Consider the following 15612-nt stretch of genomic DNA (forward strand, 5'->3'; position numbering starts at 1 on the left):
ATGGTTTGGCTCAGAATGGAATCACTGTTGCCTACATATCTTGCTGGTTTTCGTTGCAAGGATCGATTCCACTTGTAACAGTGCCTTTTACTGTACAGCTTCTTTGTATTGGAATGCTTTACTGAAAGAACTCCATCTCAAACTTTCTTTTTTAAAATTTAATTCTGCATTAAAGATTCATATTTTCTTGGAGGCTTTTACAGAAAGACTTGGTCAAAGTATTTCGCAGGAGCATAAATATTACCTCCTGTTGTGGTTGCCTCTCAGGCATTTGGATGTTTGATCCTTGTATATCTGATCTCTTCTGTATGATTGTTTTTCTAGCTTTCTATTATTTGCTTCTTCTCATCAAGCATTTCTGATTCTATTTTTAATATATAAACTGCTTGATTATGCCCACAGAAAGGGCAGTAAGCCATAAACCTCAAAGTCCTTTGGGTACTACTAGTAGATGGTAGATAGGCACTTGCTTCTGAAGAGTGTTTTCTTATTATCAGACTGTATGCCCCAACTGCTAATAATGCAAACTTGGTTTATTTTGTAATCCCTGCAGCAAAGGTCCTTCTTCATCCAGTAGCTATATTAGCCCTGGCTATAGAAAATACTTTTGACCATATGGAATGAGATTTTCTATATTACATGATGAAATAGTTTGCAGTCTTTTTTTATGCATAGGGGTTGACTTTTATATTCTCAGCCATCAGCATGAGCCAATAGGACTCATAAGAGCATAACATAAGAATTTCCATACTGGGTCAGACCAAAGATCCATCGTCCAATATCCTGTTTTAACAGTGACCAATCCAGCTGTAAGTACCTGGCAGGATCCCAAAAAGTAGACAGTTTCCGTGCTACTTACGCCTAGGGAAAAGCAGCAGCTCTTCCACAGGCCTACCTTCAAAAATGAGTTAGGGACAAACCTTTTTAAACCCAGTAACGCTATCAGCTTTTACGTCATCATCTGGCAACGAGCGCCACAGCCTAATCATACGAGTGATAAAATATTTTTCCTACTTATTTTAAATGTACTATTTTGTAACTTCATGGTGTGTTCCTAGTCTTTTTACTTGTTGAAAGAGCAAGCAAACAATTCCTTTTACCTGATCCACTTCACTCAGGATTTTATAAAGTGAAGTGAAAGCTGTTCTCCCCTGAGAATATATGTCACACCAGTGGCATAGCCTCAGAAAGGCTTGGGCCCACCCACTTTAGGCTCAGGACCACCCAAAATGTGTTCTCCCTTAGTGTGGCTGGCAGGCATCCACAAGTGCCACCAGACAAAGACCTCCTTCCCCACCAAATGAACTTACATCTTTGGCATCTGGCAGCAGTGTCTCCAAGCTGCCATTACCAGCTGCTGCCACTGCCCCCAGCCATGCATGCTCAGTTTTTGCATGTATGTGTAATCAATAGAAATCAAACAAAATAAAACATGAAAAGAAAATAAGATGATACCATTTTTATTGGACGTAACTTAATACATTTCTTGATTAGCTTTCGAAGATTGCCCTTCTTCGTCAAGATCGGAAATAAGCAAATGTGGTAGATGACAGTTTATATAGTGAAATATCCAAACATTTTATTGACAGTCTAACAGGGTGGAGGTGGGCAGGAGGTATGCCTGGGAACATCAAAGCATTTCAGAGACAGTCTAACAGGATGGGGGTGGATAGGTGAGAGGGTGATAAACAGAGCAATACAACTTTATGGTTTATAATGGGCTAGAAAACCCAGATCTTTGTTACGTCCTGTCTATTGGGTGTCAAAATATTCAATCATTCTGACTTCAAAGGTCTTACATTCCTGTATTGTTTTAAAGTTAGCTTTCATGATTCCTACTATGAAGTCACTGGTACAGTGATCTGGTTTTGTAAAGTGCTGCCCCACAGGGGTAGGAACCAGACTGGCACCAGCATTCTTCATGTGATGTCTATGTAAATTAAATCTTGTCTTTAGCATCTGGTCTGTTTCTCCAATATAGCATCCTTCGTTACATTTTTAACACTGAATGTATATACCACATTGGAAGATGAGCATGTGAAATATTCCTTTATGTTGAATATTTTTCCTTTGTGAATGACCGTGGGGTCCTGTGAAATGTTTTGGCATAGCTTGCAGCTGGATATATTGCAAGGATGTGTGCCCTTCTCTTCTTTTTCAGTCTGTGTTGGGTGTTTACTTATTTTGTGTTTTAAGTTGGGTGGCTGTCGGAAGGCCAGCATTGGTGGGCTGGGAATATCTCTTTCAGTAATTCATCCTCTTGGGTAGAGGCTGAAGATCTTTTATGATTTTTCTTAATTTTTCCAGCTCTGGGTTGTATGTCACTATAAGGGGGATTCTGTCTGTGGCTTTTTTTTCTTTGTATTGTAGCAGATTTTCCCTGGGTGTTTTGAGGGAGAAGGAAATATTTTGGAGATTATTTGGGGGTTGTAGCCTTTCCGTTCGAAGGATGTAGTCAGGATTTCAAGATGTCTGTCTCTGTCCCTTGGGTCAGAGCAGATACGGTGGTATCTTGTGGCTTGGCTGTAAATAATGGATCTCTTTGTATGTGAAGGGTGGAAGCCTGGAGTTGTGAGGTAGCATATAGGTGAAAACAAGCACACGTGGAGGCCAGCAGCTGGCAAGTAGTGGCTCAGAGCACACTGCCGCCGGATGCCCAAGATGTAGGTTCGTTCGGCAGGGAGGAGGTCTTTGGCTGGCGGGGCTTGGGGTTTCCCACAAGCAAAGGTATTTCTTTTACATTGGAGGGGGCGCCGGGTGGGAGGAGGGGGAAGAAATTAAATTTGGGTATTTTCTTTAGTTGGGGGGGAGGGGTGGAGATATTTTGGGCCCAGCCTAAATTGGCTGTCTGGCTACACCACTGCATCACACTGACTAGTTTCTGATCTTTAAACAAAATGTAATAGACATCAGGAACCTCAGTAAAAGACATAACACGCTTTTAAAACTATTACTCTTCATTTATTTAAAGAACATAGTTATCCAATTTGAATATCTCCAAAGTATAACCACTCAGAAGTTAGGTCTTTTTCAATGAAAATGAGGAGGTTATAGGATGAGAATTAAAGGGGATGGATTAAGGAAAATCTAAGGAAATATTTCTTTATAGAAAGGATAGCTGACACATGGAACAGCTCCCAGTGGAAGTGGTAGAGACGAGATCAATGTCAGAATTCAAGGAAGTACGGGGAGAAGAACCAAGGATCTCAGATGGAGAAGGCATGGTAGAGCTTAATAGTTGGGTGTGGATGGGCAGCCTAGTTACTGTAGACCCTGTGTTCTTTTTCTGTCTTCATGTTCTGTTTTCTCCAAGATAGAAATCATATCCAGCAATTGTATCACACCAGGATTTTAAGTCTGATAGTGAACTTTAAATTATCACCAGTAATTGGTCTCATGATTTTCTGTTGAGTTTATATTGGATTGGGCTAGTGTGACTGAGTAATAAAATGATACAAGTCTTACACCTGTGGGGTGACATTAACCTCTACGCCCACCTTCCACCTGCATTGGCTTCTATCTCAACTATATTAATAAGTTGAAGAAGGACCCACACACTGCTGATGCAGGGCAACTCACACATGCTTCACACATGAAGCATAAAGAAAACTTCTATGAAGATTCTATACTGGGAGCAGTTGGTGATGCCACCTCATATGTTTGCTACTTCAGAGAACTAACAGAAGGTTAAATAAAAAAACACACAGAAGAAAAAAACACTTGTTCTTGAAAAAAAGTGCTTTAAATTTTAATAAGACATTTCAGTGCAGTCAAAAACAGCTAAAACAGCAGCATTTCACAACAGTGTAAATAAGGCACTTGTGGTGACTTTAGGAGATGGTTGCAATAATAGTTCTAGTTTGGACGAAGCCTAGCAAGACAATTTCAATATGCATTTGCATAAGGCCTCCCAGACTACATTACCTTCCAGGACAGGACCAAATTCTCTACTTACTTTGAAGGTTCAACTCTCAAAGAGGAATGAAGTCAGGAAGGGGACAACATAAATAAGCATGGAATACAAAGAAACTGAAAGTACAAAATGCTGTATTTTATCAACAGTAGGTTCAGTAGAGACACCAGGCAGAGAGTTGTCCCACTGATCAATATCTGACATGGTAAGTTTGAGAATTTTTTTCACCATGATGCAAAACAGGACCAACAAGGTAAGAAAACCTGCAAATACAAAGCTAACACAGAAATATGTTAGAAGGAATAACAGAAGCTCAGAGGGTGCAGAAACAATAGAAAATAGAGAAAGATAAAGAATATACAGGTAAATCTTGTGTACCCAGCAGACAAGAATGCAAGTTTTCTTAACTCATATACACTAATTTCTGTACTCATTTAAAGTCATGGATATGAGACCATAGGCCTTATGAATTATCTTTTGCCCTTGCTAACTTAGTGTTTGTGTGTCAGTATTTATTACAATTCATACAATATTTAAAAATTATATCTACCACCTTGCTGCTCAGGAGAAATTATATGCAACTGTCATACTATTATTCAAGGAATATCCCACAGAATGCTCATGATCCCTATTTTTTGCAGTCAAGTTCTTAGAACAGACAGCACTATACTTGCCCATAAATGATGTCAGAGATGCCATATACACTAAGGACCTCTTATCAAGCTACGCTAGCAGTTCCCACGTGGCAAATCCCAACGAAGCCCATTCAAAATGAATGGACTTTGTTGGCATTAGCGCAGTTTGATAATAGAGGCCCTAAGGTAGAGGTTCAGCTACAGACTGGGAAGTACTAAGTAAGGCAGGGTGATACCAATAAGTTGTTAAGTAAGGCAGGGGAATACTAATGTACCAATGAAGTGTGCGCTTCAGATTCAAGTTCAGTAGTGAATTTTCTAATCCATGACAGAGGAGACAGGAATATGAATGAAGAACAAATGCAAGGCAGTGGAGAAAAGCAAGCACAGAAACTGCACTGTCACATTCACTTCTAAGAATATGCTTTTCTCTCCCCTGGATAAACAAATAGGTAATACCAAAGTACTCTCCCGTCACTGTAGCAAGAAGAACCTTAGAAAACCTGGATTGCAGCTCTGTGGTTGAGCAGTGAAGGTTTCTTACCTATAAAGAGATTTATAGGTAACCCCCCCCCTCCCCCCCACACACACAAAACACACCTGCTTTGATCTGTTTCTGGTACTATTTTACAAACACATTCAGGAGTTAAAGCTGTGAAGGACAATTCAATGACCCTAAACAACCATTTGTAGTTTAATAAAGAGTCACATCTTTGTAACACCTCTCATCTTGGTTTTACACACCCAGTTGTGCTGGCTACTGTCATGAGGACTTTGAGGGCAGGCATGAAGTTGGAGATCTCGCTGAAGTTGCTGCTGCTGACCACCTGCGTGTGAACAATTAAACCTTGCTGATAATTTCGAGCTTCGATGCAGCGGGAAATTTCATGGAGTCCAGCCTGAATGTGAGGGGGAGAGCTGCAAGCACAAAACAATGGTCAGTGACTCTCTCACTGCAAAGGCTCTGGAATCTCAGAGGAAGAAAACTAGTACAGAAGCTGCTTCACAGCTTCTGAGAACGGGAAAGTCAGAGGCCACACCAAACAGGAAAGAAGGGACATGCTGTAGAGCTATAAGTGACTGGGCATGGCTCTATTACCTAGGGGACAATTCTATAATAGGTGCCCCAGTGCTGTGCGGGGAGCACTTATGCTATAATGGCAATCTGGGTGGCCCAATTCCTATAGAATACTAGTATATACATGCATTGGGTGCACCAGTCTATGGCAAGTATAAATGGGAGTGTTTTTATAAGGCAGCACACATCGTGCGTATCTTGTACATGCAAGCGACAGGCTCGCCCATGTCCTATCCATATGTATGCCCCCTTGGAAGTTACATCACTATAGCAATATACGCAGGGGAAGCCACTAGGCAATCTGCTGCCTGAGGTGAGGGCTGAGATGGCTTCCCCCCCCCCCCCCCCCCCCCCCCCCCCCAGGTCGTGGTCTGGCATCTCCCCTTCCTTCTTCGACCTCTTCCCCAAGCCTACCTTTTTTTCCAAAACACGTGGTGGTAGCGATTCCCATTGGCTGCCCTGCCATTGGCACCAGCCTCTTCTCTCTACTGCGGCCCGCCTCTGAGGAAACAGGAAGTTATGTCAGAGGTGGGCCGCACTATAAAGAAGAGGCCAGTGTTGGTGGCAGGGGCAGTGAATGGAATCGTTGCCACCGCGGTCTTTAATAACAAAGGTAGGTAAGGGAGCTGAAGAGGGAAGGGAAGAGAGACCAGACTGTGGCCAGTGTGGAGGATATACCACTGCTGGGAAGACTGCTACCTAAGGCCCCCACCTGAGGTGGCCTAAAGGTAGGGCCACTACTGATTACATGCCAGCTTATAAAGTGACACTTGTGTGCTGGCATGCATACCATACAATTTGAGTTATAGAATTGCCTTCCATGGTGTTTCCTCGATATAAAAAAAAAAAAATAATCAGGTCAATACTCAAACCTGGCAGTGAGTTTTTGTGCTTTTTTTTTTTTTTAACACCAGATTCAGTATTTAAAAATATATCAGTACCACGACAAGGTGTGCTCACTGCTGCTGCCTAAACGGAAAGCAGAGATATTTAGTGCTCTCTCTGCATAGTTGGTTTAAGTGAGGACAGTCTTTTTTTCTGATCTAAATTAAATTGCTTAGCTATTATGGCTAGCAGCCGATTACTGCCACTAACCTTATAGTTGGGCGAACCACTTTTGCTTGCCCTAGCAGTATCCATATAGTGTCACTGAATGTTAAAGGACAGGGACTTACAGATGAAGCAGCAGCCACGGAACACATAAGCCCTTTTGAATATTGGCTTCTATATAGGCATGTGTGCAAATGTGAATATAGATATATGTATATACATACACACACAGTCAGATGGATCTTAAAATTATAAATGGTGAATCAGTGAATCCACCCAATAAAATGCATTCATATCTTATATAAAAAGTTCCTTTAGGTTCTTATTATGGATCAGGGTTGGTAGATATGGGGAGGGGGAGGAAGGATTCTATAAATGGTCAAAAAACTGGGTGCTAAGCTAGTATTTTATAAGGGTAAGTTGGGCACCAAATCTGTTACTGACTACTAGCATAAGTCCAGAGTTATGCGCCAAACTTTAGGCATCCCCTTACGCCATGTCTATGGCTGACATAATGCTGGCGCCTGAAATCAGCAGTTGGCACATAAATGCTACTGTTAAGTACATGCTGAATAGTCATAATGCCCACTGACCTGCCCCTGAACCGCTCATGGAACACCCCCTTTGCAGTTACAACATTCAACACATAAAATGGCACGTTATAGAATAGCACCTAAGGGCAATGTGGCTCCTAAACACCATTTCGCTCCATTTGGCACCTAACATCCATTAAATTCCTATTGTTACTCCAGAAGTTTAGTTGCCTCATTTGGTGCTTAACTTAGGCGCCATTTATAGAATTCCCCCAAGGCTGAGCTACTGAACAGAACTGGGTCAATCTGTGGCTCAGGTTTCTGCTCCTCAAGCTGGGGGAGGTAGGTGCTACTTGAGCACTCACATAATTTGGAGAGGAAAGGGAGAGATTCAATTAGCTATTACAGCACGATCTGGTGACAGGTAAGAGAGTAATTGAAATAACCAGCACATAATCTTTCAGTCACAGATTTCACATTGTTCAGTCCTGTTCAGGTAAGAAACATATGGTAAATTGTACTCTAGAGATCACAGATCAAACATGTATGGAAGGATCAAGAGCGAGGTCTGGCAAGGTTAACAAGTGCTTACCGTTGCTCTCGAGCTTGTCATACAGGTATTCAAGTCTCTGTGTCGCATCCTCCAGTTCCTTTTAGTTTTCTGCCCACAAAAAGAGCACATTTAGTAGAGCTGTAACCGAATAGCATTTTTACTATTCGGAGCCGAATACGAATAATGAAAAAATTTTATTTAGCTGAATACCGAATATGAATGATGGGCATTGAGCTTTAATCCAGGGCTGTGTTCACATCAGGCTCCCACATTTCAGGCTAAATAACACACTATTTGTTTATTTAATGCTCAAATTGTTACATACTTCTGCTCAGTATATGTTGGGTTACCAGCCATGATTTTCAGTTTTCTTTCTTTCACTTAGTTTAATTTCATTGTTTTGACTAGAAAAAAACAACTTTTTGTCTCCCTGCACTTTACAAGCAAGAAACCTCTCTCTTTCCTGTGATGAGCTGGATCTACAACTACAAAAGAAAAGGCCTCCAGTGATCTGCATCTGCATCAACTGGATCATCAAACATCATCAGGATTCAGGAACCGCATAATGAAACCATAAGTGCAATTCCGTGAGTTAAAGTTCATATCTTTAACCTAAATTACCTCTAAATTTCTGATATCCTGATGAAGTTCTCACAGAAGTGAAATACAGTCTTTAGATCGATATCTCTAGTGAACAAAAGTGCCTGCTAGAACTCAGATAATGGACTTTAAAATGATTTTACCTTGTTTCAAGATATAAAAGTAGAAAATATAAATAGAATAAGCAGTTCTAATGAATGACTACATATCTATCAGAGAATCTCAACTTCCCTACTTCAAAGAGACTCAGACCCTCATCGAGCACTGTCTGTGAAGTCGCCACTCCCCTGCTAATTGTTGCCAAAGACAAACTGGCTTTTTGTTATACTGAATAGATAGAAAATTCTGAAATATTTCCTACTTTAATATAAAAATCTGCTCTGACCAAATAAATCAAAGATCTTCAAACACCCTAGTAATCTGTGGAAGAAGATACAACAGCCTCAAGAAAAGCAATGTTTCTGACTTAAACAAGGCTGTTTAAGTGCAATTAGGAAAAGAACTAAACAATAAAGTGAAGAAAACACTCTGAGATGAATAAAGATATATAAATGTGTCTATCAAGATTTAAGTTATGTGGAGACTTAAAACAAGCGTTGTGGAAGCTTTTCTCATAGATGCATTCCAAGAAGTGCTTAAGGTCAATTACTATCCTTTGCTCACAAATACCTATCCTACTCAACTCACCTCCCCTATCCATTGCCTGCAGTAATTCCAAACCAGCAACTTGAAAAACAGAACTGTGCATTTGTAACCTTCCTTCAAACAGCAAACAAGGGAAATTGACGCATCTATGAAAATGAGAGTTACACTGTGGCCTGTCACCCACTCTAAACTCTCCCTTCACAGCTGCATGACTAAGGAAAAATGGCAGCGTGAAAGAGGAACCTACCTAATACCAACGAGACATGAGTTTTGTGGAAATTTAAAACAAGCACTCTGGTAGCTTTTTCTCATAGCTGCATTCTGATCTTAAGGTCAATTACTTTCCTTTGTCTTACAAATACCTATCTCCTGTTCAGCTCACCTCCCCCTCTTCTCTCCATTGCTTGAAGTAATTCCAAACCAGCAACTTGAAAAAGAGAACTGTCTGTTGTAACCTTCCTTCAAACAGCAAACTAAGGAAATTGTCAAATCCATGAACATGAGCACTACACTGCAGCCCGCTCTAAACTCTCCTTTCACAGCTGGAAGAATGACAGCCTGAAAGAGAAACCCTACCTAATAAAAGGGAAGCAAACACTCTTCTTTCATGGTCTCTGTGTCCAGCTCTGATTGACTGTGGAGCCCCCTAGATACAATAGATTGGATTCTTGTCACAAGTTTTTAGTTGCCTGTTCTGTCTCAATCTTTATAATACACAATTTGCACCATTGTGCATCAGGGAAAAAACTGTGGAATAAAGTCAAATTTACTAAGCGGCTTGGGTAGACCACTGGTGGCTCCGGCAATTAACCCCTAACTATCACCACTCTACCGCAAGTCCCACAATATATCCCATTATGGCCAATATTAGATCATGGTTTATCTACTGCATGATAATACTATGTATAACGGGTTTACAAGTTGCCTCAATCAACGAATGGAACAAAATTCCCATACTTATTATAGCAAGACGATGCCACCTTCACCAATTGGAAAGACCAAACTATAAAAATCAAAACAAACCAGAGATCAACACCCTAACCAATACCAAAAAGATAAGCACAAATAATCACAACGGCCACAACATCAAAAAAGATAGAACACACAGACATTTACAGCCTGTTAGGTACACCAACATCAACACTGATACATATGTATCCATTTCTATAGGTTACAAAAATGTGAGATCAGCGGTTAACAAGTCAACCATAATTAGAGACTGGATTGAAACCGAACAATTATGTATACTAGTCATCACAGAAACATGGCTGCTTGGCTTATGCCCTCCAGGATATAAAATAACACACATCAACAGAATTAAAAAGAAAGGAGGCGGGGTTGCCGTAATATACAAATCTTTCTTTACATTAGAAACCATAGCTGAACATATATCCTCTGCGATTGAAATGGAGTGGAGGAGTGGCCTAGTGGTTAGAGCACCAGTCTTGAAATCCATACGTGGCCGGTTCAAATCCCACTGCTGTTCCTTGTGATCTTGGGCAAGTCACTTAACCCTCCATTGCCTCATGTACAAAATTAGATTGTGAGCCCACCTGGGCCAGAGAAATATCCAGTGTACCTCCTGTCGGTACCCTTCTCCACCACCGCCAACTCCAGGCTCCGCCCTTTCTGCCTCGCCTCACCCCATGCCTGGAACAAACTCCCTGAGCCCATAAGCCAGGCCCCCTCCCTGCCCATCTTCAAAGCCTTGCTAAAAGCCCACCTCTTCAATGTCGCCTTCGGCACCTAACCACCATACCTCTATTCAGGAAATCTGGTCTGCCCCTACTTGACATTTCGCCCATTAGATTGTAAGCTCCTTGGATCAGTGACTGTCCTTCTTCTTAATCTGTACAGCGCTGCGTAACCCTTGTAGCGCTCTAGAAATGTTAAGTAGTAGTAGTACCTGAATGTAACTCATCTTGAGCTACTACTGAAAAAGGTGTGAGCAAAATCCAAATAAATAAATCATGGCATGCAAAAATCACAGACTCAGCATTAACTGATCAATCATGCGGTATACTTTTCTACCACCTGCCTGGAAGATGGTTTAATGCCCAGGACAACTTCACGGACTTCGTATCAAACATTTGCACAAACTTCTCAAATGTCCTTTTACTAGGTAATATCAATCTACACCCAGACAAGCAATATGACGCTAACACCAGGCTTCTAACTTCCTGAACCAACAGAACTTCAAAACGGCACCAGCCACCTCATCACGTCACCAATTAGACATACTAGCTTAGAGACTCTTAGACAATAACAACCATATAATAGAGAATCATGACTGAGCAGAGGTGCCATGGTCAGAGCATAACAAACCAACCTTCACCCTTCAATGGAAAGAGAACAGCAAAAACAGAGAACTGAGGACACTACACACTGCCTTAACCAGAAGAAAAGCGGACAACCGTAGCTTCTGGTCAACAACAATGAATGACCAAACAAATAAACATAATACTCACCAACATTCACTTCATGAGAAACTGGGACAAACTAAGTGGAAACACATCAAATGAAATAGCACCAATCAAAATGAAAACTAAGAGGACATGACAACTGCACCCCTGGTTCAACGAGGAACTATTAGAGATGAAAAAACTGTGCAGGAAAGAAAGAAAATGGTCCAAAAACAAATCAGACATGAACAAAACCGCATGGAGGAAAGCCCTAAGCAAGTACAAACACACCATAAAAAGAGCCAAAGCGGAATTCTATAGCACATATGTGCGCCCAGAAAAGATAAACCCGAAAAAAAAAAATGAACTAATGAAAAACGTCCTGAACACACAAGGTCTGCTAACATCAAACGAAAAACCACCAACAACAGATGAGATTGCATAATATTTCAAGGAAAAAATAAAAATAAGATCAAACCTAGCTGCAACAAAAACACTACTCAGATTTCCTACAGGAATGTGAAATTAACGAGGACCATATCAAAGCAGACAGAATCCGGTCCTCCTTTAAGATACCAACAACCAGCTCAGTTAAAGCACTACTGGCAAAACATGCATACACCAACTGCCTACTAAACAGCTGCCCACACTACATGACGGAAAACCCACCAGATTGGTTCATCAAACGCTTAACTGAACACATAGAATACATGTTCTCGAGAGGCCATTTCCCTTCTGACGAGGGCAACATCATACTCACTCAAATCTCTAAAGACGCCACCAGAAAGATTAGTGAACTCACTAATTACAGACCAGTAGCATCAATACCATTGCTGACAAAAACAATAGGGGGGGGGGGTCACGTGATGCTGTGAGCAGCAGCAGACGCATTTCAGAACGCTGCGAGAACCAGTGCCCCTCTCAACAACTCTTTACACTGATGGGACAATCTTTTTGAACAACAAACTCATTCTGCAGACAGCGGAGTCTATGGACAAATATCTGAGCACATCAGCGTCGCAAATGTCGGTCAAACCACCATGCCGAGGGCAAGATCGGACTAAGCAGGAAGAAGACAAGATGGCGCCCACTTCCCCATCTACACAGCGATAAGAAGGCAATCAGATAGTCCAGTGCTATGACTCCCCCTTAACAAAGCTTGGACAGCGAAACAGGCACCTGTCGGGGACTATGAGCACACCGGCATATACAGATAAGTGTTATTTAGCCATCAGCACAAACAGTATCAACTAAGTATGAGATGATTATTGTAATGTATAGAGCGAATTAAGTTCTACATATTAAGGAAAGGTGGGGGGGGGGGGGGTGAGTCTGTGATTAAAAATATACACGAGCAGAGGTTCACCGTATGGGTGAAGTGAAATCGGCCGTGGTGACTATATGAGACTCTTCCCTTATTATCACATAGGTGTTTGAGAATTACTCCAAGTGAGTGCCCTACTTCCTGTAGTTTTGTATTTACAGATTAGACATTATGTTCAATCTTTGCCAAGAGGTTCGCTGACATTAGAAACTTGGGAATGTTACAATTCGATGCTTGGACTTGATGCACAATCACGTATCCCTTTAAAATTTATCCATTCCCACCTCAGAGAGTTTACAAAACAGTATGACTGAAAAGGTGACCCATATTGTCCTGTTTCTGCACCCTCGCCCCTTCCTTATTCTTATCTGCCCACAAGGGTTTCTCAGCAGATCATGAGTTCTTGACTCATAAAGAAGTCACACAGGAGTCACTGAGGCCTAGTACACTGGTCTCTTAGGCCCACTTCATGATTTATGGCTATGCTTGTATCCTATATTTCTACAGTAGCAGCATGGTTCAACGGTTTTCTAAGAACTAGATTCTACCTTGTCAAGATGTCCAATAAAATTTTCAACTTCTTGGATCCCTGAATGTGGGGGTCCCCGATATCACCATTATTATTCAATGTCCTGATGGCTCCACTTGGCAAGAAACTGGAAAAAATGGGTTTAAACCTATTCATATACACAGACAATGTAACCATCTACATACCATTCAACAATAGCATCACAGAGATGCTGGACGCCAAAAAAGGACTTGAACTCATAGAAAATTGGGCCACAACTGTCAAACTTAAACTGAAACATGACAAAACCAAACTCATGGTTTTATCCAGACAGCACAATCCCACTACTTACTAAAACCTCATAATAGATCAATAATCTTATACAATCAAAACACAAATAAAAATACTAGGAATCATTCTCAACAAACATCTGACCCTGGAAGACCAAGTTGCGGCAATCACATCAAAAAGCTTCAAAACACTATGGAAACTGAGATGAATCATACTTGGATTTTACCAAAGCCTTTGACATGGTTCCACACAGGCAACTGATGAATAAACTGAGTGCCCTCGGTATGGGACCTGAAATGACCAACTGGGTCAAAAACTGGTTAAAGGGAGGAGACAGAGGATAATGGTAAATGGAGCTTGCTCTGAGGAAAAGGGTATCAGTGGTGTACCACAGGGGTCGGTACTTGGGCTGGCTCTTTTTAACATCTTTGTGAGTGATATTGCGGAAGGACTGTCTGATAAGGTTTGTCTCTTTGCAGATGATACCAAGATCTATAATAGGGTGGACACTCCTTAGGGGGTGGTTGACACGAGGAAGGATCTAGCAAAGTTTGAAGAATAGTCCAATATTTGGCAACTAAGATTTAATGCTAAGAAGTGCAAGGTCATGTACTTGGGTTACAAGAATCCAAGGGAAGGGTACAGTTTAGGGGGTGAAGTGCTTCTATGTATGAAAGAAGAGTGGGACTTGGGAGTGATTGTGTCTGATGAACTTAAGGTGGCCAAACAGGTAGAAAGGATGACAGTCAAAGCCAGAAGGATACTTGGGTTCATAAGGAGAGGGATGACCAGCAAGAAAAAAAAAAAGAGGTGATAGTGCCCTTGTGAGACCATATTTGGAGTACTACATGCAGTTCTGGAGACTGCACCTACAGAAAGCTATAAACGGGATGGAGTCGGTCCAGAGGGCGGCAACAAAATTGGTAAGAGGTCTCTGCCTTAAAACGTATAAGGACAGGCTTATAAATCTCAACATGTATAAGCTGGAAGAGAAGCGGGAGAGAGGGGATATGATAGAGCTGTTTAAATACCTCAGTGGCATTAATGTACAGGAGATGAGCCTTTTTCAAATGAAGGAAAATTCAGAATGAGAGGTCATAAGATGAAGATAAGAGGAAATAGGCTTAGGAGGAAACTAAGGAAATACTCTTTCACAGAAAGGGTGGTGGAAGCGTGTAATGGCCTCCCGATGGAGGTCGTGGAGACGAGAACTGTGTTGGAATTAGAGTTGCATGGGGACAGAAATTCAACCCATCCCCACTGGAATCTAACCCATCCCCAATGCAAATAATTTCCTCCATCCCAGCCAACTCCTTGCCGCAGTCACCTTGACAATCCCCCCCCCCCCCCAAGAAAACCAGATTCTATAAGCAGTAAAAATACTAGTAAAAGTAACATAAATCATTTTCTTCCGTACTCTAAGACAGCAGATGTACAGATCAGCACAGGACCCAAAGCAGTCTAAATTCCAAAACAAATAAAATCAGAAACAACACAGTTTATACCTAATTGTTCAACCACCTTTGGGATTAAAAAGCAAAATCATGTGCATGTAAAGATTGGACAACGACTGGATAAATGAATTAAAACAAAGTTTAAAGCAAATGGCCGTAATATGTAATATTTGGTAGCGATAATGAAACTGTGATGGAATGTTCACATAGCAAGCAGCCTGAGGCAACAGATTTATTTTCTACTGAACATAATTAACTTTGTATGAACTTGGCGGCTAATAGTGTGCTGAACTGGACAATGCTGGCACATGTAAGACTGATGCTGGACAAAACTTCTGCATGAAGGAAGCCCTTCCCTAATTATTCAACACCTTTCTGTGAAAAAGTAGTAATAAAAAAGGAAAGTGCATTTTTATAATACACCACCGCAATTCAAAAACAAAAAGGAGCAAGTTCCCACATGTAGGTTTTTATCTGCTGTCATTTACTATGTTACGTTGTTATCTTTTTCTTTTGATGTAGGCACAGGAAAAAAAAAAGATTTTAAATGCTCCCAGGTTTCAACCTAATTCATGTTTAATATGGGATATAAATATGATAAATAATAGATAGAAACTCTGAATTTT

General features: G+C 41.1%; 1 protein-coding gene across 10 annotated transcripts in view; it reads right to left on the reverse strand.

Moving 5' to 3' along the window:
• Positions 1–3742: 3742 nt before the first annotated feature.
• The window catches only part of SEC31B (SEC31 homolog B, COPII coat complex component), a 277304-nt gene continuing 265434 nt past the window's right edge, over positions 3743–15612 (reverse strand). For 9 of the 10 annotated variants that reach the window (XM_030203516.1, XM_030203517.1, XM_030203520.1 and 6 more), the window contains 2 exons: positions 7802–7870; positions 3743–5466 (listed from right to left, as the gene is read on the reverse strand). In XM_030203516.1, coding sequence (XP_030059376.1) covers positions 5434–5466; positions 7802–7870 — 102 coding nt within the window. In that variant the 3' untranslated portion in view covers positions 3743–5433. Of the gene's footprint in view, positions 5467–7791; positions 7871–15612 lie in introns of all 10 variants that reach the window. The other variant, XM_030203524.1, reaches the window with a different exon arrangement.

The sequence above is a fragment of the Microcaecilia unicolor genome, chromosome 5, assembly GCF_901765095.1.
Source record: "Microcaecilia unicolor chromosome 5, aMicUni1.1, whole genome shotgun sequence".
NCBI classification, from domain to species: Eukaryota; Metazoa; Chordata; class Amphibia; order Gymnophiona; family Siphonopidae; genus Microcaecilia; species Microcaecilia unicolor.